Source organism: Salmo trutta, chromosome 13, assembly GCF_901001165.1.
Source record: "Salmo trutta chromosome 13, fSalTru1.1, whole genome shotgun sequence".
NCBI lineage: Eukaryota > Metazoa > Chordata > Actinopteri > Salmoniformes > Salmonidae > Salmo > Salmo trutta.
In genome coordinates this window covers 44461012-44485702 of record NC_042969.1, presented here as the reverse complement: position 1 = coordinate 44485702, position 24691 = coordinate 44461012, and the positions used below count along the sequence as shown (strand labels likewise).

The 24691-nt window shown below is 42.7% G+C and overlaps 1 protein-coding gene across 1 annotated transcript in view; it reads left to right on the top strand.

The window, feature by feature from the left end:
* LOC115205824 (collagen alpha-5(IV) chain) overlaps window positions 1-24691 on the top strand; it is a 142891-nt gene that overhangs the window by 34519 nt on the left and 83681 nt on the right. Inside the window, exons 3-5 of the mRNA XM_029772166.1 lie at window positions 19451-19540; window positions 19780-19824; window positions 20018-20062. Coding sequence (XP_029628026.1) covers window positions 19451-19540; window positions 19780-19824; window positions 20018-20062 — 180 coding nt within the window. The remainder of the gene's footprint in view (window positions 1-19450; window positions 19541-19779; window positions 19825-20017; window positions 20063-24691) is intronic.

The following is a 24691-nucleotide window of genomic DNA, read 5'->3' as shown; positions in this document are numbered from 1 at the left end:
CACACAGGAAGCGGTGCAGGTCCTAATCCAGGCACTTGTCATCTCCCGTCTGGATTACTGCAACTCGCTGTTGGCTGGGCTCCCTGCCTGTGCCATTAAACCCCTACAACTCATCCAGAACGCCGCAGCCCGTCTGGTGTTCAACCTTCCCAAGTTCTCTCACGTCACCCTGCTCCTCCGCTCTCTCCACTGGCTTCCAGTACAAGACCATGGTGCTTGCCTACGGAGCTGTGAGGGGAACGGCACCTCCGTACCTTCAGGCTCTGATCAGGCCCTACACCCAAACAAGGGCACTGCGTTCCTCCACCTCTGGCCTGCTCGCCTCCCTACCTCTGAGGAAGCACAGTTCCCGCTCAGCCCAGTCAAAACTGTTCGCTGCTCTGGCACCCCTATGGTGGAACAAGCTCTCTCACGACGCCAGGACAGCGGAGTCAATCACCACCTTCCGGAGACACCTGAAACCCCACCTCTTTAAGGAATACCTAGGATAGGATAAAGTAATCCTTCTAACCCCCCCCCCAAAAGATTTAGATGCACTATTGTAAAGGAGTTGTTCCACTGGATATCATAAGGTGAATGCACCAATTTGTAAGTCGCTCTGGATAAGAGCGTCTGCTAAATGACTTAAATGTAAATGTAATTATGTGAATAAATGCAATAGGAGGATCTTGCAAGATAGTGAATCATTGCATTACCGACTCATTTTGACTATAATGAATATTTGCCTATCTTGCAACATTATGCAATTATTAAGAGGCTAGATACAAATCGCTAATCCTGGCAACCAATGTTCTAGCATTCATTTATTGAGGCAAGCAGCTCAGGGATGTCAAGTTGGTAGCCAAGCATGTGCTATGTGTATAGTGTAAGTATAACAACTATCAATAGACCTACTAAATTATAGGCATATACTGTTGTCAATCAAAGAATTACTCTCTAAAACAAGGAATGCATTTACTAAATTCAACAAAAAAAATGTATTAGTCACAAAATAATTGACACTCAAGCAATTCCAGTGTACATGAAATACATGTTACATTACAGAATAACATAGTTGTCTATTTAGTTGTTAGTAATTTACTATGTTACACATCTTTAGTTTAGAATAATATCTAAGAGAAAAATACATGTGTGTCTGATACGCACAGGAGCTTAGTAGCAAGTTCGCAAAGTTTGAGTGAATTTCCTGCCCTTAAACCAAATTCAAGCGTGAACATACCCCCAACCTGAATTAACATTTCGTAGCACTTTGCTAGTGAAACAAAAGGCAGGAAAACACACCCAGACTCTAATCTAATCATACGAAATGTGAATGGTATGACCAGACAACAGGAATGTGCCTGATAACCAGTCAACCTAACATACAATTTCAATCCAGTCACTTTAAAAATACATCAACCAGAAAACATACAATGCAATAAGACCTCAAAATGGGCAGCTCTTTATAAGCTCTTGAAACAAAGCAAACACAACAATTTAATTCACATAGTTACATTAATTTAGTCAATTCAAGTTTTCATCAGGTGTCACATTTCAGTTACCCCAGGACTTCTGTGGGAATGTCTCAACCTGGAGATTGCAACGGCGAAGGTGTGGCTTTCTCCTGTGAGATGAAAATATACAGCCATCCATCTTGACAATGCCAAATTGATTCAAAATGCCAGGCTGGCATCAGCAAGTCGCATCTTCATCACTGGCCTTCATCATCGTTCACATTTTTTCACTCAATTCTTTGACTACAAAAAGATTCAATCTCTCCTTCTCTCTCTTGTCTAAAACTTTCTATAATTCGATATGTTTGTTGTTTGTTTGTCTTTGTCTACAGTACATCTATGTTTACAACAAGCAATGGGAAGATATCAGATATTGGGGAATAACATCTTGTTAGGGGTACATTTGTACTTTATTGAAGCCGTCTATAGTAATGCAATTTCTCTTTCATAATAATGTGAAACGTCAATTACTATGGAAATGCAGGGATTTGTTTTTCTATGAATATTATGTTTAATGCAGTTATGATGTTTATACTATAGATTACAATTATCATCCTGCATATTAAGGCTATACTCACTTCATGTTACATACATAGACACTCAACCATGCAAACTGGCCAGGTCATTATCTATTCAGACATCACACACAATTGACTCTTTATAATCTTATTTAAACACCATACACACGTTTTATTTAACTAGGCAAGTCAGTTAAGAACACATTCTTATTTACAATGTGTTACAGCCTGGGTTCAAACCAGGGACTGTAATGACGCTGCACTGAGATGCAGTGTCTTAGACCGCTGCGCGACTCGGGAGACACTTGTTTGAAAGGCTTCCATTAAAGAACACCCTCTGTGTTCTGTTAGCCAAGTAACTCTTTATCCACATTATAGCAGGGGGTGTAAAGCCATAACACATATGTTTTTCCAGCAGCAGACTATGATCGATAATGTCAAAAGCTGTACTGAAGTTTAACAAGAAAGCCCCCACAATCATTTTATCATCAATTTCTCTCAGCCAATCATCAGTGCTAATAAAGTGCTTTGTTCCTGGCCATTTTGAGACTGTAATCGAACCCACAAATGCTGATGCTCTAGATACTCAACTAGTCTAAAGAAGACTAGTTTTATTCCTTCTTTAATGAGGACAACAGTTTTTCAGCTGTGCTAACATAATTATAAAAGGGTTTTCTAATGATCAATTAGCCTTTTAAAATTCTAAACTTGGATTAGCTAACACAACGTGACATTGGAACACAGGAGTGATGGTTGCTGATAATGGGCCTCTGTACACCTATGTAGATATTCCATAAAAAATTATCAGTTTCCAGCTACAATAGTCATTTACAACATTAACACTGTATTTCTGATCAATTTGGTGTAATTTTAATGGACAAAAAAATTATTTTCTTTCAAAAACAAGGACATTTCTAAGTGACCCCAAACTTTTGATATACAGTTGAAGTCGGAAGTTTACATACACCTTAGCCAAATACATTTAAACTCAGTTTTTCACAATTCCTGACATTTAATCCTTATAACAATTAGAGGTCTACCGATTATGATTTTTCAACGCCGATACCGATTTATCGGAGGACCAAAAAAGCCGATACCGATTAATAGGCTGCTTTTTTTAAATTATTTTTTTTACTTTTATTTATTTATTTGTAATAATGACAATTACAACAATACTGAATGAACACTTATTTTAACTTAATATAATACATTAATAAAATCAATTTAGCCTCAAATAAATAATGAAACATGTTCAATTCGGTTTAAATAATGCAAAAACAAAGTGTTGGAGAAGAAAGTAAAAGTGCAATATGTGCCATGTAAAAAAGCTAATGTTGAAGTTCCTTGCTCAGAACATGAGAACATATGAAAGCTGGTGGTTCCTTTTAACATGAGTCTTCAATATTCCCAGGCTTCAATATTCCCAGGCTTACCTGGGAATATATGTTTTAGGTTGTAGTTATTATAGGACTATTTCTCTCTATACGATTTGTATTTCATATACCTTTGACTATTGGATGTTCTTATAGGCACTTTAGTATTGCCAGTGTAGCAATATAGCTTCTGTCCCCCTCCTCGCTCCTACCTGGGCTCGAACCAGGAACACATCGACAACAGCCACCCTCGAAGCAGCGTTACCCATGTAGAGCAAGGGGAACAACCACTCCCAAGTCTCAGAGCGAGTGACGTTTGAAACGCTATTAGCACGCACCCGGGCCAACTAGCTAGCCATTTCATATTCATTACACCAGCCTAATCTTGGGAGTTGACAGGCTTGAAGTCATAAACAGCGCAATGCATTGCGAAGGGCTGCTGGCAAAACGCACGAAAGTGCTATTTTGAATGAATGCTTACGAGCCTGCTGGTGCCTACAATCGCTCAGTCAGACTGCTCTATCAAATCAAAGACTTAATTATAACACACAGAAACACGAGCCTTAGGTCATTAATATGGTCGAATCTGGAAACTATCATCTCGAAAACAAAACGTTATTCCTGTTACATTGCACAACCTTCAGTGTTATGTCATAATTACGTAAAATTCTGGCAAATTAGTTCGCAACGAGCCAGGCTGCCCAAACTGTTGCATATACCCTGACTGCGTGCAATGAACTCAAAATGACACAATTTCACCTAGGTTAATATTGCCTGCTAACCTGGATTTCTTTTAGCTAAATATGCAGGTTTAAAAATATATACTTCTGTATATTAATTTTAAGAAAGGAATTGATGTTTATGGTTAGGTACAGTTGTGCAACGATTGTGCTTTTTTCGCAAATGCGCTTTTGTTAAATCATCCCCGTTTGGCGAAGTCGGCTGTCTTTGTTAGGAAGAAATAGTCTTCACAGTTCGCAACGAGCCAGGCGGCCCAAACTGCTGCATATACCCTGCATATACTCTGTTTGCAAGAGAAGTGACACGTTTTCCCTAGTTAAAATAAATTCATGTTAGCAGGCAATATTAACTAAATATGCAGGTTTAAAAATATATACTTGTGTATTGATTTTAAGAAAGGCATTGATGTTTATGGTTGGAGCAACGTGTACCTAAGCGATTACCTGCAACGCAGGACAGGCTAGATAAACTAGTAATATCATCAACCATGTGTAGTTAACTAGTGATTATGATTGATTGATTGTTTTTTATAAGATAAGTTTAATGCTAGCTAGCAACTTACCTTAGCTTCTTACTGCATTCACGTAACCTCGTGGAGTGCAATGTAAAGCAGGTGGTTAGAGCGTTGGACGAGTTAACCGTAAGGTTGCAAGATTGAATCCCTGAGCTGACAAGGTAAAAATCTGTCGTTCTGCCCCTGAACAAGGCAGTTAACCCACCGTTCCTAGGCCGTCATTGAAAATAAGAATGTGTTCTTAACTGACTTGCCTAGTTAAATAAAGGTCTAAAAAAAAAAAAAAAAAACGGCCAAATCGGCGCCCAAAAATACCGATTTCCGATTGTTATGAAAACTTGAAATCGGCCCTAATTAATCGGCCATTCCGATTAATCGGTCGACCTCTAATAACAATTCCCTGTCTTAGGTCAGTTAGGATCAACACTTTATTTTAAGAATGTGAAATGTCAGAATAATAGTAGAGTGAATGATTTCTTTCAGCTTTTATTTCTTTCATCACATTCCCAGTGGGTCAGAAGTTTACATACACTCAATTAGTATTTGGTTGCATTGCCTTTCAATTGTTTATCTTGGGTCAAACGTTTCGGGTAGCATTCCACAAGCTTCCCACAATAAGTTGGGTGAATTTTGGCCCATTCCTCCTGACAGAGCTGGTGTAACTGAGTCAGGTTTGTAAGCCTCCTTGCTCGAGACACGCTTTTTCAGTTCTGCCCACACATTTTCTATAGTATTGAGGTCAGGGCTTTGTGATGGCCTCTCCAATACCTTGCTTTTGTTGTCCTTAAGCCATTTTGCCACAACTTTGGAAGTACGCTTGGGGTCATTGTCCATTTGGAAGACCCATTTGCGACCAAGCTTTAACTTCCTGACTGATGTCTTGAGATGTTGCTTCAATATATCCACCTAATTTTCCTCCCTCATGATGCCATCTATTTTGTGAAGTGCACCAGTCCCTCCTGCAGCAAAGCACCCCCACAACATGATGCTGCCACCCCCGTGCTTCACGGTTGAGATGGTGTCTTTGACTTGCAAGCCTCCCCCTTTTTCCTCCAAACATAACGATGGTCATTATGGCGAAACAGTTCTATTTTTCTTTCATCAGACCCGAGGACATTTCTCCAAAAAGTACGATCTTTGTCACCATGTGATGTTGCAAACTGTAGTCTGGCTTTATTATGGCGGTTTTGGAGCAGTGGCTTCTTTCTTGCGGAGCAGCATTTCAGGTTATGTCGATATAGGACTCGTTTTACTGTGGATATAGATACTTCTGTACCTGTTTCCTCCAGCATCTTCACAAGGTCCTTTGCTGTTGTTCTGGGATTGATTCACACTTTTCGCACCAAAGTACGTTCATCTCTAGGAGACAGAACCCATCTCCTTCCTGAGCGGTGTGACGGCTGCGTGGTCCTATGGTGTTTATACTTGCGTACTATTGTTTGTACAGATGAATGTGGTACTTTCAGGCGTTTGGAAAGGATGAACCAGACTTGTGGAGGTATACACTTTTTTTGAGGTCTTGGCTGATTTCTTTAGATTTTCCCATGTCAAGCAAAGAGGCACTGAGTTTGAAGGTAGGCCTGGAAATACATCCCACAGGTACACCTCAAATTGACTCAAATTATGTAAATTATTTTAGCAAACAATTATTTTCATTCCTCCTTTATTATCCCTAATATCCTTACACCCTTGCAACAGATATGGGATACACACACACACACACACACACACACACACACACACACACACACACACACACACACACACACACACACACACACACACACACTCAACCCCTTTCCCCCACAATCAACCATAAGCTCAGATAATCAACGGTTGTTACATCCCAGAGCCCAACTCAAGACAGGACCTGATTTATGGATGCATATACAGTTAAATCTGTTTGAGAAAGCCTGCAAGATTGAGCAAAACTTGGCAAAAATTTTAGATTTGATTAACCATTGTCAAGTCCTAGGTGATGGAGATCAGATCCACTATGTTCCCCTGAAACACACACACGCTGGTCCCCAGTTGTGACCATTTTTCCCAAGCATCTTTGCGCAGTCAGACCTTTGATTATTTTGTGCCACCAGGGCCTCTCTGATTGTCGGAGTGTGACCCCCCCCTCCCCATGGGTTACTGCAGCCAGTGTTGCCAGCACTGCCACTACCTGGGTGGGGATACCCCACCGGAATTCCCACCGGCTAGGTACAAGGTCGTCAAGGTTCTCATTAGCAGCTTTGAGAATTTCCTTGTACAGTCGCGGCCAAAAGTTTTGAGAATGACACGAATATCAATTTCCACAAAGTCTGCTGCCTCAGTGTCTTTAGATATTTTTGTCAGATGTTACTATGGAATACTGAAGTATAATTACAAGCATTTCATAAGAGACAAAGGCGTTTATTGACTATTACATGAAGTTGATGCAAAGAGTCAATATTGCCCCTTCTTTTTCAAGACCTCTGCAATCCACCCTGGCATGCTGTCAATTAACTTCTGGACCACATCCTGACTGATGGCAGCCAATTCTTGCATAATCAATGGTTGGAGTTTGTCAGAATTTGTGGGTTTTTGTTTGTCCACCCGCCTCTTGAGGATTGACCACACGTTCTCAGTGGGATTAAGGTCTGGGGAGTTTCCTGGCCATGGACCCAAAATCCGATGCTTTGTTCCCCAAGCCACTTAGTTAGCACTTTTGCCTTATGGCAAGGTGCTCCATCATGCTGGAAAAGGCATTGTTCGTCACCAAACTGTTCCTGGATGGTTGGGAGAAGTTGCTCTCGGAGGATGTGTTGGTACCATTCTTTATTCATGGCTGTGTTCTTAGGCAAAATTGTGAGCCCACTCCCTTGGCTGAGAAGCAACCCCACACATGAATGGTCTCAGGATGCTTTACTGTTGGCATGACACAGGACTGATGGTAGCTTTTTTTCCGGATGCCCCAAACAATCGGAAAGGGGATTCATCAGAGAAAATGACTTTACCCCAGTCCTCAGAAGTCCAATCCCTGTACCGTTTGCAGAATTTTATTCTGTCCCTGATGTTTTTCCTGGAGAGAAGTGGCTTCTTTGCTGCCCTTCTTGACACCAGGCCATCGTCCAAAAGTCTTCGCCTCCTGTGCGTGCAGATGCACTCACACCTGCCTGCTGCCATTCCTGAGCAAGCTCTGTACTGGTGGTGCCCCGATCCCGCAGCTGAATCAACTTTAGGAGATGGTCCTGGCGCTTGTTGGACTTTCTTGATTGACAGAGGAAGAACAATGATTCCAAGCACCACCCTCCTTTTGAAACTTCCAGTCTGTTATTCAAACTCAATCAGCATGAAAGAGTAATCTCCATGCTTGTCCTCGTCAACACTCACACCTGTGTTAACGAGAGAATCACTGACATGATGTCAGCTGGTCCTTTTGTGGCAGGGCTGAAATGCAGTGGAAATGTTTTGGGGGAATTCAGTTCATTTGCATGGCAAATAGGGACTTTGCAATTAATTGCGATTCATCTGATCACTCTTCATAACATTCTGGAGTATATGCAAATTGCCATCATACAAACTGAGGCAACAGACTTTGTGAAAATTAATATTTGTGTCACTCAAACTTTTGGCCACGACTGTATATTATGCTTTCTCATCAGGGGGCTCTGGCTTTGCAGGTCCAACCCTGCCAGGCAGGCTCAGAATCTTGAGGGGGCAGTGCTTCTCTGACCACATTTATCCTTCTGTTTTGGCTACATCTAGGCAGCTTACAGCAGGCCCATGAAACAGATAGGGACTTCTATTTAGTGTATGGGTCGTTCAGGTGCGTGTATAGGGTTATGGACCGTTCCATCATGATAGGACAATAAATACATTTGATGTACAGTGGGGGAAAAAAGTATTTGATCCCCTGCTGATTTTGTACGTTTGTCCACTTACAAAGAAATGATCAGTCTATATTTTTAATGGTAGGTTTATTTGAACAGTGAGAGACAGAATAACAACAAAAAAATCCAGAAAAACTCATGTCAAAAATGTTATGAAATGATTTGCATTTTAATGAGGGAAATAAGTATTTGACCCCTCTGCAAAACATGACTTAGTACTTGGTGGCAAAACCCTTGTTGGCAATCACAGAGGTCAGACGTTTCTTTTAGTTGGCCACCAGGTTTGCACACATCTCAGGAGGGATTTTATCCCACTCCTCTTTGCAGATCTTCTCCAAGTCATTAAGGTTTCGAGGCTGACGTTTGGCAACTCGTACCATCAGCTCCCTCCACAGATTTTCTATAGGATTAAGGTCTGGAGACTGGCTGGGCCACTCCAGGACCTTAATGTGATTCTTCTTGAGCCACTCCTTTGTTGCCTTGGCCGTGTCTTTTGGGTCATTGTCATGCTGGAATACCCATCCACGACCCATTTTCAATGCCCTGGCTGAGGGAAGGATGTTTTCACCCAAGATTTGATGGTACATGGCCCCGTCCATCGTCCCTTTGATGTGGTGAAGTTGTCCTGTCCCCTTAGCAGAAAAACACCCCCAAAGCATAATGTTTCCACCTCCATGTTTGACGGTGGAGATGGTGTTCTTGGGGTCATAGGCAGCATTCCTCCTCCTCTAAACACAGCGAGTTGAGTTGATGCCAAAGAGCTCCATTTTGGTCTCATCTGACCACAACTTTCACCAGTTGTCCTCTGAATCATTCAGATGTTCATAGACAAACTTCAGACGGGCATGTATATGTATTCTTGAGCAGGGGGACCTTGCGGGCGCTGCAGGATTTCAGTCCTTCACGGCGTAGTGTGTTACCAATTGTTTTCTTGGTGACTATGGTCCCAGCTGCCTTGAGATCATTGACAAGATCCTCCCGTGTAGTTCTGGGCTGATTCCTCACCGTTCTCATGATCATTGCAACTCCACGAGGTGAGATCTTGCATGGAGCCCCAGGCCGAGGGAGATTGACAGTTCTTTTGTGTTTCTTCCATTTGCGAATAATCGCACCAACTGTTGTCACCTTCTCACCAAGCTGCTTGGTGATGGTCTTGTAGCCCATTCCAGCCTTGTGTAGGTCTACAATCTTGTCCCTGACATCCTTGGAGAGCTCTTTGGTCTTGGCCATGGTGGAGAGTTTGGAATCTGATTGACTGATTGCTTCTGTGGACAGGTGATTTTTTTACAGGTAACAAGCTGCGGTTAGGAGCACTCCCTTTAAGAGTTTTCTCCTAATCTCAGCTCGTTACCTGTATAAAAGACAGGTTATTCTGTCTCTCACTGTTCAAATAATCCTACCATTAAAATTAGAGACTGATCCTTTCTTTATCAGTGGGCAAACATACAAAAACAGCAGGGGATCAAGTACTTTTTCCCTCACTGTATAATTTATTTTTAAATGTATATCCCTCATCTGCACAAAATTGAAAGCTCACTCTCATAACCTCTGCTCACAGACAAACATTGGTTCGGGTATATGCAACCATTTCCTTTCTCACTCACTTAACATCACACTTTTCCAAACACCACATCTTCCATCACAATACATCCACACATACCCACATTCTGTATGCTGTGTTTTTATCCACACCATGTTGATTGAGTACTTTTGTGTTCCAATTAGTTATATTTGAAGATGTGTTCTTTTGCTATTTATCCTATTTATCCTTTCTTCTAATGCCGTCTTATCCATTTATAAAATGCTATAAATGGAAAATTGCATACTAATTATTTTACAACATTCACTTGAAAGGTACAGTGTAGTTGTACTTTATTTATTCAACAATTATTTTATTTTATTGCTTTTCAATCTATTTATTTTATTATTACAATCCCTACCATGGCTAGTATTGGGTGTTCCATTATTTGCCGACTCTGAGAACTTTGTAATTTTTAGAATAGCCATGGAATAGTCTTTGTGTCTCGGAACATTTGGTTGGTTGTCAATATACAGTTTATCAACTACGAGAGCTACATGCTTCCCTTTTAATCTATTCTCCTTGAAGATTGGATACAGAACTTTGCACCGTTCTGCAATCTCCCTCGGGAACTGCTCATTCATGCTTATTTTCATGCCAGCGAGTCTTTTACCCAGGCTTTTAACCATTACTTTATCCTTATAGAAAGCTAATTTGGCAACGATTGGACTCTCATATCTCTGTCCTCTTTGTCCGAAACGGAGTACACGTTCGAGTTGGATTTTATCAACAGCATCGAGTGTGATTTGAAGCGCTGTAAGAAATAATTCCTTCACTATGTTTTCGGGAACTTCTCCTTCTCTTTCTTGGATACCCATAAATACTAGATTTTCTCTCATAGATCTAGTCTGTATGTCTAGTAAGGCTTCTCTCAGAAAGATGTTATCCTAGTTCATTAACGTTCGTTTCTATCTTATTGACTGTTCGTTTAGCTTGTTTGTTTCTTTCTCCATTATCGCAGCTCTTTCGTCACTTGTTTCAAGGCTCGCCTTCAACTCCTTTATATTGAGTTTGTTTGAGCTTGAGTTTATTTTATTTTTACAGGGACAGTGCACATTAATCAACGTTTCAGTAAAAGTGCCGGTTTTAGCCAGCCGGCTAATTTTCAACCGCAGTCCCTGGGCAGGTTATTAAAAACAATTACAATATAGACAATCATAGAACAGTGAGCACACGCAGAGTAACATAGGACAAGCAAGACATAGCATACAGACAGAGCAACATAGGACAAGCAAGATGTAGCATACAGACAGAGCAACATAGAACAAAAAGCAACAAGACAAAAACCATAAAAACAACAAAGTGTTTCCACACCTCACAAGCTACAGACAACAGACAACATGGAAAGGGGTAATACACAGCTAGGGATTATGTTCACAAATCTGATTGACCTTTAGCCATGTCTTCATGCATTTTGTGAAAGTGTGATATGTGGTGCAGTTATGTGTGTCTGATGGCAGTGTATTCCAGACATGGGACGCTCTCACAGAGAAAGCGGATTTACTAAAGGTGCTTTTCCTTAAGGGAACTATACAGTCACCTCTCATGGCAGACCTTGTGGATCTGCTGCCATATGTTTGGATTTTCTGTTTAACAAAAATACTGAGTGGAGGGGGAGCTAGGCCATTTAGGATCTTGAATACAAGACATGCGTCGGTGTATTGCACCAGATTTTCCCAACTCAGGAGCTCATGCTTTCTGAGGATGTAACAGTGATGATGGCTATTGGGCTTCCTATCGAGCACTTTGAGAGCCTGTTTGTAGACAGACTGAATAGGTTTTAATGTTGTATAGCAAGCTTGGGTCCAACTAGTCAAGCAGTATGTTAAGTGGGGGAGTATCATCGATTTGAAGTACAGTCTTGCTACCTCTGTGGTCAAACAATTTCGTATAAATCGGAAATTAGCTAGGTTGAATTTGGTTATTTGAATTACCTTTTTCACATGCTAATTCAAGTATGCCCAGTTTGTCACTTATCAAATTTTACAGATCATTTTCCACACTTACCAGTCCCAGTGGTGAAAAGTATAAATTGTTTATATCCGTGGAGTAGTTGAGTTTTAATTTGGAGATTGATTCTCCATGTTTACTCTCCGTCATGTTTTAGTGTTGCTTGTTTTCGTAATATTTGTTGATACATTTCTCTAGCCTTATGATTTGTTTTGTGTTATTATCCAGATTGAATGTTATTACCCAAGAGTATATGAAGTGCTAATAAACAAAAAAAAAGCTAAAAAATAAATGTCCTCTCACTGTCAACTGCGTTTATTTTCAGCAAACTTAACATGTATAAATATTTGTATGAACATAACAAGATTCAACAACTGAGACATAAACTGAACAAGTTCCACAGACATGTGACTAACAGAAACGGAATAATGTGTCCCTGAACGGGGGGGGGGGTCAAAATCAAAAGTAACAGTCAGTTTCTGGTGTAGCCACCCGCTGCATTAAGTACTTCAGTGCATCTCCTCTTCATGGACTGCACCAGATTTGCCAGTTCTTGCTGTGAGATGTTACCCCACTCTTTCACCAAGGCAACTGCAAGTTTCCAGACATTTCTGGGGGGAATGCCCATAGCCCTCACCCTCCGATCCAACAGGTTCCAGACGTGCTCAATGGGATTGAGATCCGGGCTCTTCGCTGGACAAAATAGGACCGCTTGTGTTGCGTCAATCTTTCCTCAGTTAGCACTAGGACAAATGTAGCCTACATTTTTCCGGTTTGGATGATTGTGTTATGCCATAGATACATCTGTGAATATCTGAACATTGCATCCAAAAATAAACTGCTCACATTCTGGACATAACTTTGTAAGTACTGCGTTTGATGATGCATACTTCAAGATACCCTTCATTTGCACCGTAGTCCAGTTCCATGCTATTACTATAGCATCCTTCACCACTACTACCGCTGCTTCAGTTGCTGTCCCTACCTCGACTGCCTTGATGAATAACTATTGCATTGAATCTGTCTCCTCCTGATCTCCTATTGCCTTTGTGGTTCACTGATAGATCTAGGACTGAATCTTTCAGATACTCCCTACCTGTCTCCCAACTCCTACTTGTTTTTTTAGCCACCAACATCTCCAATAATATCATATGTTCTGCTACAGTGACAGTGAGTATCTGTGGATAATACTTCCCTGTGCTCAGGTTAGGTACACATCTCTCATCCCATGGCCGATCTACACCCCACCCCTTTGTGGACACCCTCGTTACAGTGTAAACTTTGGGTCCTAACGGTTAATAAGCAGCAATCTTCTGACACTTTCCTTTTACCGTCACTCGGGTCCCAATCTTCTGGGAGACATTTCAAGTATTTGCTTCCGGATAGGAATGGGGGAGAGATTAGTGGGTTTGGAAGAGTATCCAACTGTACAAAACTCCTGAGTCACATGTTTCTTCATCATACTCTACAACTGGATCCTGGACTTCCTGACGGTCCGCCCCCAGGTGGTAAGGATAGGTAACAACACATCTGCCACGCTGATCCACAACACCCTCAAGGGTGCTTGCTCAGTCACCTCCTGTACTCCCTGTTCACCCACGACTGCGTGACCATGCACAACTCCAACAGCATCCTTAAGTTTGCTGGTGACACAACAGTGGTAGGCCTGATCACCGACAACGATGAGACAGCCTATAGGGAGGAGGTCAGAGGCCTGGCAGTGTGGTGCCAGGACAACAACTTCTCCCTCAAAGTAAGCAAGACAAAGGAGCTGATCTTGGACTACAGGAAAAGGAGGGCCGAACACGCCCCTATTCACATCAACGAGGCTGTAGTGAAGTGGGTCGAGAATTTCAAGCTCCTTTGTGTCCACATCACCAACAAACTATCATGGTCCAAACACACCAAGACAGTTGTGAAGAGGGCACAACAAAGCCTATTCCCCATTAGGAAAATGAAGATATTTGGCATGGGTTCTCAGATCCTCAAAAAGTTCTACAGCTGCACCATCGAGAGCATACTGACTGATTGCATCATTGCCAGATGCTGTTGATCTGAGCCATGACCAGCCTTTCAAAGCACTTCATGGCTACCGATGTGAGTGCTACAGGGCGGTAGTAATTTAGGCTGGTTACCTTCACTTTCTTGGCACAGAAAAACAGTCTTGTAGCTTAGCATCCGCATCATCTGATCACTTCCGCATTGAGCGAGTCACTGGTACTTCCTGCTTTAGTTTTTGCTTGTAAGAAGGCATCAGGAGGATATAATTGTGGTCAGATTTGGCAAATGGAGGGCGAGGGAGAGCTTTGTATGTGTCTCTGTGTGGGAAGTGAAGGTGGTCTAAAGTTTTTTTTCCTATGGTTGCACATGTGACATGCTGGTAGAAATGAAGTCAAACGGATTTAAGTTTGCTTGCATTAAAGTCCCCGGCCCACTAAGAGCACCGTTTCTGGGTGAGCATTTTCTTGTTTGCTCATGGCCTTATACAGCTTGTTGAGTGTGGCATTGGTTTGTGATGGTAAGCAGACGGCTACGAAAAATATAGATGAAAACTCTTTTGGTAGCTAGTGTGGTCTACAGCTTATCATGATGTACTCTACTTCAGGCGAGCAATACCTTGAGACTTCCTTAATATTAGAAATAGCGTACCAGCTGTTATTAACAAATAGACACACACCACCACCACTTGTCTTACCAGATGTAGCTGTTTTGTCCTGCCAATGCACGGAATATCCAGCCAACTGTATATTATCTGTGTCGTCATTTAGCCACGACTCGGTGAAACACAAGATATTACAGTTTTTTGCCGTAGTAGCCTATTCTCTATGAGTAGGGCAGAGCGCAAAGTAGAGCATAAACAAACAAATGCGCAGAACGTGATCCTCACAGGACCCCAGTGTCCATTCTGGAGCGTGAAATCAAGAGCTCTCCTGGTCGGCTGCTGCATAGCAACCTAGTGGTGCCAAACGCTGCTCTAGAAATCCTATGCAAATTGTGATCACCAGAACGGGCCATTTTTTGGGGGGTTCTGACGTTTTGGCCTCTAAAATGTGTTTATTATGATCAAGTTCAATTCCCAGGGTAATTTTAAAACAAAAGTTTGTTACATACAGTATCAAGATATTTCATTAATTTGTGATCCATTCTGACTACTACGTTTGTCGTCACACAGGACCACGTGCTGACACAGACCAGTCACACACAGGCAAAGACACATACATCCAAACCAATGATACACACACTCTACACACACATACATATGGATTTTGTATTGTAGATATGTTGTAGTAGAGTAGTGTCCTTAGGGCACACACTTAATGTGTTGTGAAAAATGATACCATGTCAGATTTTTTATTGTATATAACTGCCTTAATGTTGCTGGACCCAATGAAGAGTAGCTGCTGCCCTGGCAGCAACTAATGGGGATCCTTAATAAATACATATACAAAAAATCACCGGCCAGCAGGCTATGAGGAGATTCTCATGCACGCTCTTTGCCGGTTGACTCGCTCAGGCAAGATTAAAACGTCTACATCGACCATGATCCTTTGCTAGTTACAGACACTTTCACTATGATCCTTAGCGATTTTTTTGGTGCCATTCAGCAATATGGCACATTTCAAATTCAAATAAGTCCGGCTTCATGCGCCATTGACAGTTTTCCATAGGTATACGTGGAAGAATTCAGTGCTAGAACTATCTACTAGTTTAAATGTCTATGGATCCGCACATGCAAAGAATCTTCACGACACTTAGCACTCAGACAAAAAGGTCTGTGAGAAGTCGGATCTGCAGCCACTCCGTATTCATAAAGCTTCTTGGAGTAGAAGTGCTGATTTAGGATCAGGTCCCCCTGTCCATGTTATCTTATTAATTATGATCTTAAAGGCTAAACTGATACAGATTGGCAGGTTACCTAGTGGTTAGAGAAGTAGACCAGCAACCAGAGGATTGCCAGTTTGAATCCCAGTTCAGACGGTAAAATCTGGGTCACTGACATCGTTCTAGATACCATCACCTGTTATTGTGCTTATGAGCAAGGCACCCAATAATTGCTCCGGGGCACTCATTACGGCCGACCCATTACTTCCAGCCCCTGTGTGTCTTCTTGGGACACATTTCCATTCTCTGCAAGAAAACATCTTATCTAAATTAATTCTAGATCTTCTTTGTGAATACGGAACCTGATCTCACCGGATTTGGCCCGGTGACCGTAGCTTGCAAACTGTGATATGACTGCCCCCAGCCGCAAGGTCATGTGACACTTACATGCAACTTCTGCTATCAGAATACGAAGATCGCGTTGAAAAGACAGTTCTAGACGCACAAAAGTTACTTTGTGGTCTGATTATGTTCAGATCTGGCTGAGCACTTCAGGAGGTGGTCAGGGATGCATTGTGTGCAGATTTCTCCTGTCTGGACTCAATCAGGCTACCGAAAGTTCATACAGTGGGCGACATCATCAGCATTCCCCCACAAGTCTCCAAGTAACATGTGTTTTTTCAGACTGAGAGGCAGCTTTTCATTATAACATTGGAGGAAATATCATTATTTTTACCTTTATTTAACTAGGCAAGTCAGTTAAGAACACATTCTTATTTTCAATGACAGCCTAGGAACAGTGGGTTAACTGCCTTCTTCAGGGGTAGAACAACAGATTTGTACCTTGGGGATTTGAACTTGCAACCTTGCGGTTGCTAGTCCAACACTAACCACTAGGCTATGCTGCCTCCCCATTAATTATTATTACCTCATATCAGTCTCATTCTGAATGTCGTTGACTTCAAATCTGCACGAACCCTAGTCTGCATGATGATTCAGCGATACACAAATTGACTTAGTTATTTATTTACTAACTAACGAAATAAACACACAGAATTACATAAACACAACCACAAGATAGATGTGTAGCCACTGTTCCACATTTTCCACATTTTCTGGTCTAATGTAAATTTCGTTAGGAGTCCTTTTTAAGTGCTCTAGTCAAAGGGGGCGTTCCATCATGCCGGCATAATGTCTGTGCTCACGTGGACGTGGTTACTGACTGGATAAAACTTTATATGAAATACAATTTCAATGTATTTGTCTTCTCTCTCTGTTGAAATTGCCCGGTTGATTGATTACTAACGTAATGCATTGAAAAGTCCCTAGTGGACTAACGCGATATGACATTTTCTGGTCTAATGTAAATTTCGTTAGGAGTCCTTTTTAAGTGCTCTAGTCAAAGGGGGCGTTCCATCATGCCGGCATAATGTCTGTGCTCACGTGGACGTGGTTACTGACTGGATAAAACTTTATATGAAATACAATTTCCATGTATTTGTCTTCTCTCTCTGTTGAAATTGCCCGGTTGATTGATTACTAGCGTAATGCATTGAAAAGTCCCTAGTGGACTAACGCGATATGACGGCTTGGTACATAATGAAAAGGGAGGGGCATGTAAGGAGAGGGAGCGACAGAGAGTCAACTTATCGTACATACAGTTGGAAAACTATACTCATGGGAATGTGAATACTTTGCACATGAACGACCGCTCATTTGAAAATAATTGCAATGTATATGTATTTACGCTTCAATGTATTTGTCTTCTCTCTCTGTTGAAATTGCCCGGTCCATCAATGGAAAATCATTTTGACAGAAGTCACTGGTTGTGTAAGTCTCTGGTTGTCCACCAGAGGTTACCATGCCCTTTGTAGTCGTAGCTTCTTGGTCTCAGAGTGTCTGTTCGAGCGGGTCCTCCAGAGGTGTACCATGCGGTGTTCAAAGAGGCTTGTTAGAATAGATCCTTTAGTGGTATCTATGGTGGTGAAAGGAAATTGTTCTTTGTCTCTCATCTTCGGTCGAGTGTCCTAGACTACGTTACCTTACCCAGCTGCAGACTGAGAATGTCTTTGCCTTCACTCATCGAGAGTCTGAATGTCTTAGCATTGTCTGGTCTTGTAGTTTTTAAACCATTTGTCACGTTCAGCTCGCACTGTTGGCTGGTCTCAATGGTTGATTATTGAGGATACAGCTAGAACCACTCTACACACCGGTAGCAACCCAGCATGTTTTGATCTATTTAAATGGCAACCATTTCAATGTGTAGCCACTGTTCCACATTTTCTGGTCTAATGTAAATTTCGTTAGGAGTCCTTTTTAAGTGCTCTAGTCAAAGGGGGCGTTCCATCATGCCGGCATAATGTCTGTGCTCACGTGGACGTGGTTACTGACTGGATAAAACTTTATATGAAATACAATTTCTAATTTAGAAGGCTAAAATCACGTTGCTGTCTTTTCAGAAATAGTTTCATATTTAATCATATAGGTTTGGCAACATTTAGATGTAAGTTTGATATATACATTGTGAAAGCTCTTAAAGTTACAATGTTTCCGTAATAACATTTTTAATGATATCACCTAACAATAAATGATCTGACATGAATGTTCTTTAAGTCCCTCCCGACCATTTCCCACATTCTTTGTGTCAGGAATATTGTTTCATTATCAACTTTTGGATGTTGTAGTTTTGGCGGGAAGAATATCCTTGTATCAAAAGGGTTCTTTCCCCTCAATACTGCATGGCTATGGAAAGACAGTTCCTGCAAGGTATTTACGACCGTCATAAAACTGGCCAACTCCCCCAGGAGAGGGGGTCTTGAAACCTTTGGTTAACCGGCACCTTTGATCTCCATCCAGGAGGGCAAGTCATGACACCAGCTAGCTAATATTTAGAACAACTATTTTTTGTTTGGTTAAAGTTATGCTAACCTGTTTGCAATCCATTTAACATTGCTTGTTAGCTTGCTGAATCAGTTGTGATGGGTGTGAACTGTTACTTTCTGACTGTATATAGATACAAAACCAACTTGTGCTGCTGAGCAGCTTGAGCTGTTTAGTTGCTAGGGAACTGGTGTCAGGGTTTGGCCACCCAGATAGTTTATTACCTCAGGTGTGTGCGTGCGTGCGTGCGTGTGCATGCTTGTGTGAGTCTATAATTATCTAACGATATCTCATGGTGTGTGTGAAGGCGTTGACTCCCAAAGGCCTAGCTGTTATCACTGCTGTCACACACCTGTACCTCTGTGTATGAATGACTGAGCTTAAAGAAAGGGACACTAGAATGTGCGTTGGTTAATGATGTGTGATTGCTATGTGTGTTGGGAACAGTAATGGTGATGTATTTCTCGATCACAAATCAGTAAGGAATTTGTAGAGCAGTTCTATCAAGAAGTGGGTTTTTCTCAATTGAAATGACTGCTGCTAGTCAGTGAATATGGTGTTACATCAGCTGAAGGTGGTACTGCAGCTCTTCTAGCCTGTTGTTTGATAACTGGACATTGTAGTAATTCTGCATGATTAACAATGAAAAACTAGAAGAAAAAAACATGTCTCTCTTTCCTTTATTTATCAATATTCTCTCTCCTCTCTCTCTCTTCACAGGGTGAGCCTGGGTATCCAGGTTATGATGGGTTGCCTGGAGTGGTTGGTTATCCAGGTTTTGAAGGTAATCCTGGACCTTTTGGCCCTAAGGTGAGAGTCTCACTATATTTGTTATTACATGAGATATAGGTGTGGTGTGTGTGTGTGTGTGTGTCAGTCTCATAGTAAATACTCTTTTCCATTATTCTTTATGTGAGTGTGTGTATGTTTGCATGCCTGTGTGTTGAAACATTGTATCAGTAAACAATCATTTTGTGTGGTGAGATTTTAGAATGATTTTGTGTTCATTAAATGTGTTACCAACTGGCTGCGTGTATTTGGATTCACAGGGAAATCTTGGCTTTCCTGGATTGTCAGGACCCAAAGGCTCACGGGTATGGAGTGTGTTTGGAAAACAGTGTGTGTGATTGACTGCACGTGATTATTGGTTTACATTATTAGACTCTTGTTATGCCTAATGGGTTTGCTCTATTGTTTTTGGTCACACCCACACTCTCTCTGATTCACTGTTTTTTCAGTTGACTCCACTGCTAGGATCGACTCTAACAGTACCTATTGTTTTAACAGGGTCTCCCTGGGAAACCTGGGTTCTCTGGACCACCTGGGCAGCCAGTAAGTAATACTATTAGCTGTCTCAGATGGCACCCTATAGGTTTCAATAGGAAATATATGGATTCGCCACTGTTCTTGAACCGTTTATGCTCCAAACACCACACCAACGTTGAAATGTGCAGACTGACTCAACTTACATTACTTGGCAGAAGCTTTTTGATAGTATTTATATGTTTCACATTTGCATAAAAGCTCCATAGCCTTCAATGGTGCATTTTGGATTTGCCACTTCTCTTAAGTTTACTATCTCACAACCGTAAATACGTCAAGGCAAGCAAGCACACCCATTTTATTTACATCTCCTTTTCTACATTCTTTGAAACTATTTTTCATACACCGTTTAAGCTAGAAATGCCAAGTAAACTTTTAAAAGTGCAAACCTGTCCAGACTAGTGTGCCTAGCTTTTGTAGTCCTCTAAAACCGAAGATATTTTTTAAAGAGATGTTTTCAATTTACTAAAACATTGTGACTTAACACAAATGAGTTATTTTGACCACTTTCACAATAAGTTAGAGCATATGAAATCTTACTCTACTATGCTGCTATTCAAATCAGAGCAACAGTAGCTAAGATGGGGAGAAGTCTGTCCATAATAATGCGCTGCTCTGCCTTAACAGCACTATCAACAAGGCAGGTCCTACAGGTCCTGGTTTTGTCACACCTGGACTACTGTTCAGTCGTGTGGTCAGGTGCCACAAAGAGTGACTTGGCAAAGTTGAAGTTGGCTCTGAACAGGGCACGGCTGGCCCTTAAAAGTACACAGCGAGCTAACATTAACGACATGCATGTCAATCTCTCATGGCTTTTGCGTTGTAGATATGTGGTATTGGAGTATGGGCCTGAAGGCACACACTTAGTGCGTTGTGAATTCTGTAATGAATGTATTGTAATGTTTTTAAAATTGTATAACTGCCTTAATTTTGACGTACCCCAGGAAGAGTGCCTTGGCAGTAGCTAATGGGGATCCATAATAAATACAAATCAAAACAGAAATTGCGTCTACCAATTCAGAGATACAGCTCCTTTAATATCCGCATCAACTACTTTTTTTCTCAAATGTTGAACAATTTCCCAACAAGTTAGACAAATACTTCAACTCGGTATAGATACAACAGCTAAGACGACACTAACGTAATACGCCAGAAACAGGAAGCAAGTGCAGAAGGTAAGTTTAATAATGATAAATGCAGATAAATAAAAACAAGACACGTACAGAACTTGTATCAAAACAATACTACCTAGTGTGGCTCAGTTGGTAGAGCATGGTGTTTGCAATGCCAGGGTTGTGGGTTCAATTCCCACAGGGGACCAGTACAGAAAAATGTATGAAATGTATGCATTCACTACTGTAAGTTGCTCTGGATAAGAGTGTCTGCTATAGGACTAAAATGTAAATGTAGTGACTGCTGTCTATGGAGTGCTAAATATAAGGGGAGTAATCAAGTATATAATGATGACCAGGTGTGTGTAATGATGGGGAGCATGATTTCTTTCTGGGCTGATGGTTAGTAGACCGGTGACCTTGAGCGCTGGGAAGAAGGAGTGGGAGTAAGCATGACAGTAGTGAGGCTCCTGTGTTTCATCCTGGCAATCACGTCTGGCTCTCCACCAGGAATCTCCAGCGCCGCCAGCCCTGCCGGAAGCCGAGTCCCCAGTTTATAGGACCCATCAAGGTCCTCCGGAGGGTCAATGAGGTGACGTATTGTCTACAACTCCCGGATCTCACCATCCTTTTATGTCTTCTGATGACGGAGGGCGTGCTGGAGCCTCACATGGGCGACGTTACACACCTCTGAGTGCCGGAACCACTCGTCCACTGCAGGGGCCACGTTCTGGCTCGGTTGGTATCCCAGGACACACTGGAAGGGAGTCAGCCCGGTGGAGGAGTGCCAAAGTGAGTTCTGGGCGTACTCCGCCCAGGGAAGAAACTGGACCTACTCCCCCTGTCGGTTCTGGCAGTGACTCATTAGGAACCTCCCCAGCTCCTGGTTGATCCTCTCCACCTGCTCGTCGGACTGAGGCTGGTACCCGAATGTGAGGCTGACTGTGGCCCCCAGCTTCTCCATAACCGCAATGTGAATTAGGGACCATGGTCGGAGACAGACGATGTCCTCCGGAACGCCATAGTGCTGGAACACCTGCTGGAATAGTGCCTCAGCAACCTGGAGAGTGGTAAGTAGACCAGAGAAATTGATAAAATGTCAACAACCATAATAGAGTGGTAAAACCATCCGAAAGGGGGAGATCAGTTACAAAGTTTATGGACAGACGTGACCAAGGCCGCTGAGGCACCTGAAGGGGTAGTAGTTTCCCTGCTGGTGCATGCTGGGGAGATTTGATTTGGGCTCATACAGAGCTGGAGTTTATATAGCGGGTGACGTCCTGCGCCAAGGTGGGCAACAGTACTTATCGGAGAGGGATTGATAGTGCGGGTGATATCTGGGTGTCCAGCAGCGAGGGATGTGTGCCCAAATCAACAGCCGATCCCTTACCCCCGTGGGAACGTAGATACGTGCTGGAGGGCATATAACAGGCGCGGGTTCACTCTCCAGAGCCTTACGGATGTCCACGTCTACGTCCCAGAGCACGGGAGCAACGGTTCTAGAGGGTGGAATGATGGGAGCACTCGGGATCGGAACCTCTCCTGAATCGTGGAGACGGGACAGGGCATCAGCTTTGATGTTCTTATAAGCTGGCCAATATGACAGGGTGAAGTGGAATCTGCTGAAGCAAAGGGCCCACCTTGCTTGGCCTGGGTTCATTCGCCTCGCCATCCATATGTACTCCAGTTTCCCATGGTCGGTGAGGATGAGAAATGGCTCCTTGGTGCCCTCCAGCCAGTGTCTCCACTCCTCTAATGCCACGGTCGCTGACATCAAAGTTCCTCTCTGCAGTTCCTCTCTCTTTTTGAGAAGTATGCACATGGATACAATTTCTGTGGGTTACCTTGGTGTTGGGACAGAATGGTTCCATGTCCACTTCCGAGGCATCCACCCCACCACGAAGGGCAGAGTAGGATCTGGGTGTCTCAGCAACGGGGCGTAGGAGAAACACCCATCAGTAGGCGGAAGGCGTCATCCGCTACAGGACTCACACCAACTTACAAGGACCACCCTTGAGAAGAGAGGTGAGGGGAGAGCCGATGGAGCTGAAGTTCTTAATGAACCGACGGTAGAGGTTGGCAAACACAGAAACCGTTGGAGCCCCTTTATGGTGGTTGGGACTGACCATGACCTGACTGCTTTGACCTTCCTTTCAGCCATGCTCACCATCTGCGAGCTAATCCAGTATTCCAAGAAGGAGACCTCGACCTAAAAATCTGGCACTTCTCAGCTTTAACATAAAGGCAGTTCTCCAGGTGGTGTCTCAGGACTACTCAGACATGAGCGATGTGATTCTCCAAGGGGGCCGAGTAGACCAGGATGTCGTTGATATACATGACCACCTGGCGCCCGATCATGTCCCGGAACACCTCATTCACGAACGCCTGAAACACTGATGGAGCATTGGCAAGTCCATAAGGCATAACCAATTACTCATAGTGCCCAGACGTCGAGCTGAAGGCCGTTTTCCACTCATCCCCTTCTTGGATGTGGATAAGATTTTAGGCACTCAGCAGGTCCAGCTTCATATAAAAACTGCAGTTCCATGGCTGAAGGGGGTAACGTTACCCCCTTGGAATTGGAACCTCTGCAGTCGATGCAGGGACGCAGACCCCCATCCTTCTTGGTCACGAAGAAGCCTGCCGACGCAGCAGAGGTGGATGAGCGGACAAAACCCAGTTGGGGAGCTTCCTGGGTGTACTCCTCGAAGGCCTCAGTCTCAACCACCAACAGAGGGTAGATTCGACGGTGCAGAGCCTTCTAGTAAGTCAATGGCATAGTCCCAGGGGAAATGAGGAGGGAGACAGGTAGCTTGAGTCTTGGAGAACACCTCCCGAAGAGCCTGGTAAACCTCCAGGTTGTCTGGCTGGAGAGCGACGGGGGAGAAGGTCCTCCTGCATCCAGGTGACCGGTTGGTGATTTCCGTGCTCAACCAGGAGATGGTGGGATCATGCCATTGGAGCCACGGGAGGCCGAGGGTGACTTTGTGCACTGGTGCAGTGATGAGGAAGGGAAGGCTCTCCTGGTGCATGGATTCCACTTTGTTCCAAAGTTGAAATCCTGTCATTGTAAAGAGGCACCATTACCATGGAAATGGTCTCAACCGCGCATTTCGTCTTTTTGATCTGAATGTCCCGTCTTTAGTCAGCTGTTATGCAACAGAACATCTAAAATTGACTAGTGTTGTCTCGTCTCGTCACTCTTTATGCCGGCTGTTGTATCTGTACCGTGCTTCAGAGCATATGAAATCATTATCTACCTTGCCACTATTCAAATCTGGAATCAAAATATAAACATATTCTACCAATCAAATGATACAGCTGTTTTAGTAACCGAATCAACTATATTTTCTCACAACTTTTATAAACAACTGCCGTTTTGACCACATTCCTTACAACTTGGACAAAAACGTATGAAAGTGTATGAAATCTTAGTCTATGCTATTCAAATCTATAATCAGAACAGAACCACCAACTACCAATCAAGAGATACAGCTGTTTTAGTAACTGCATCAACTACTTTAGT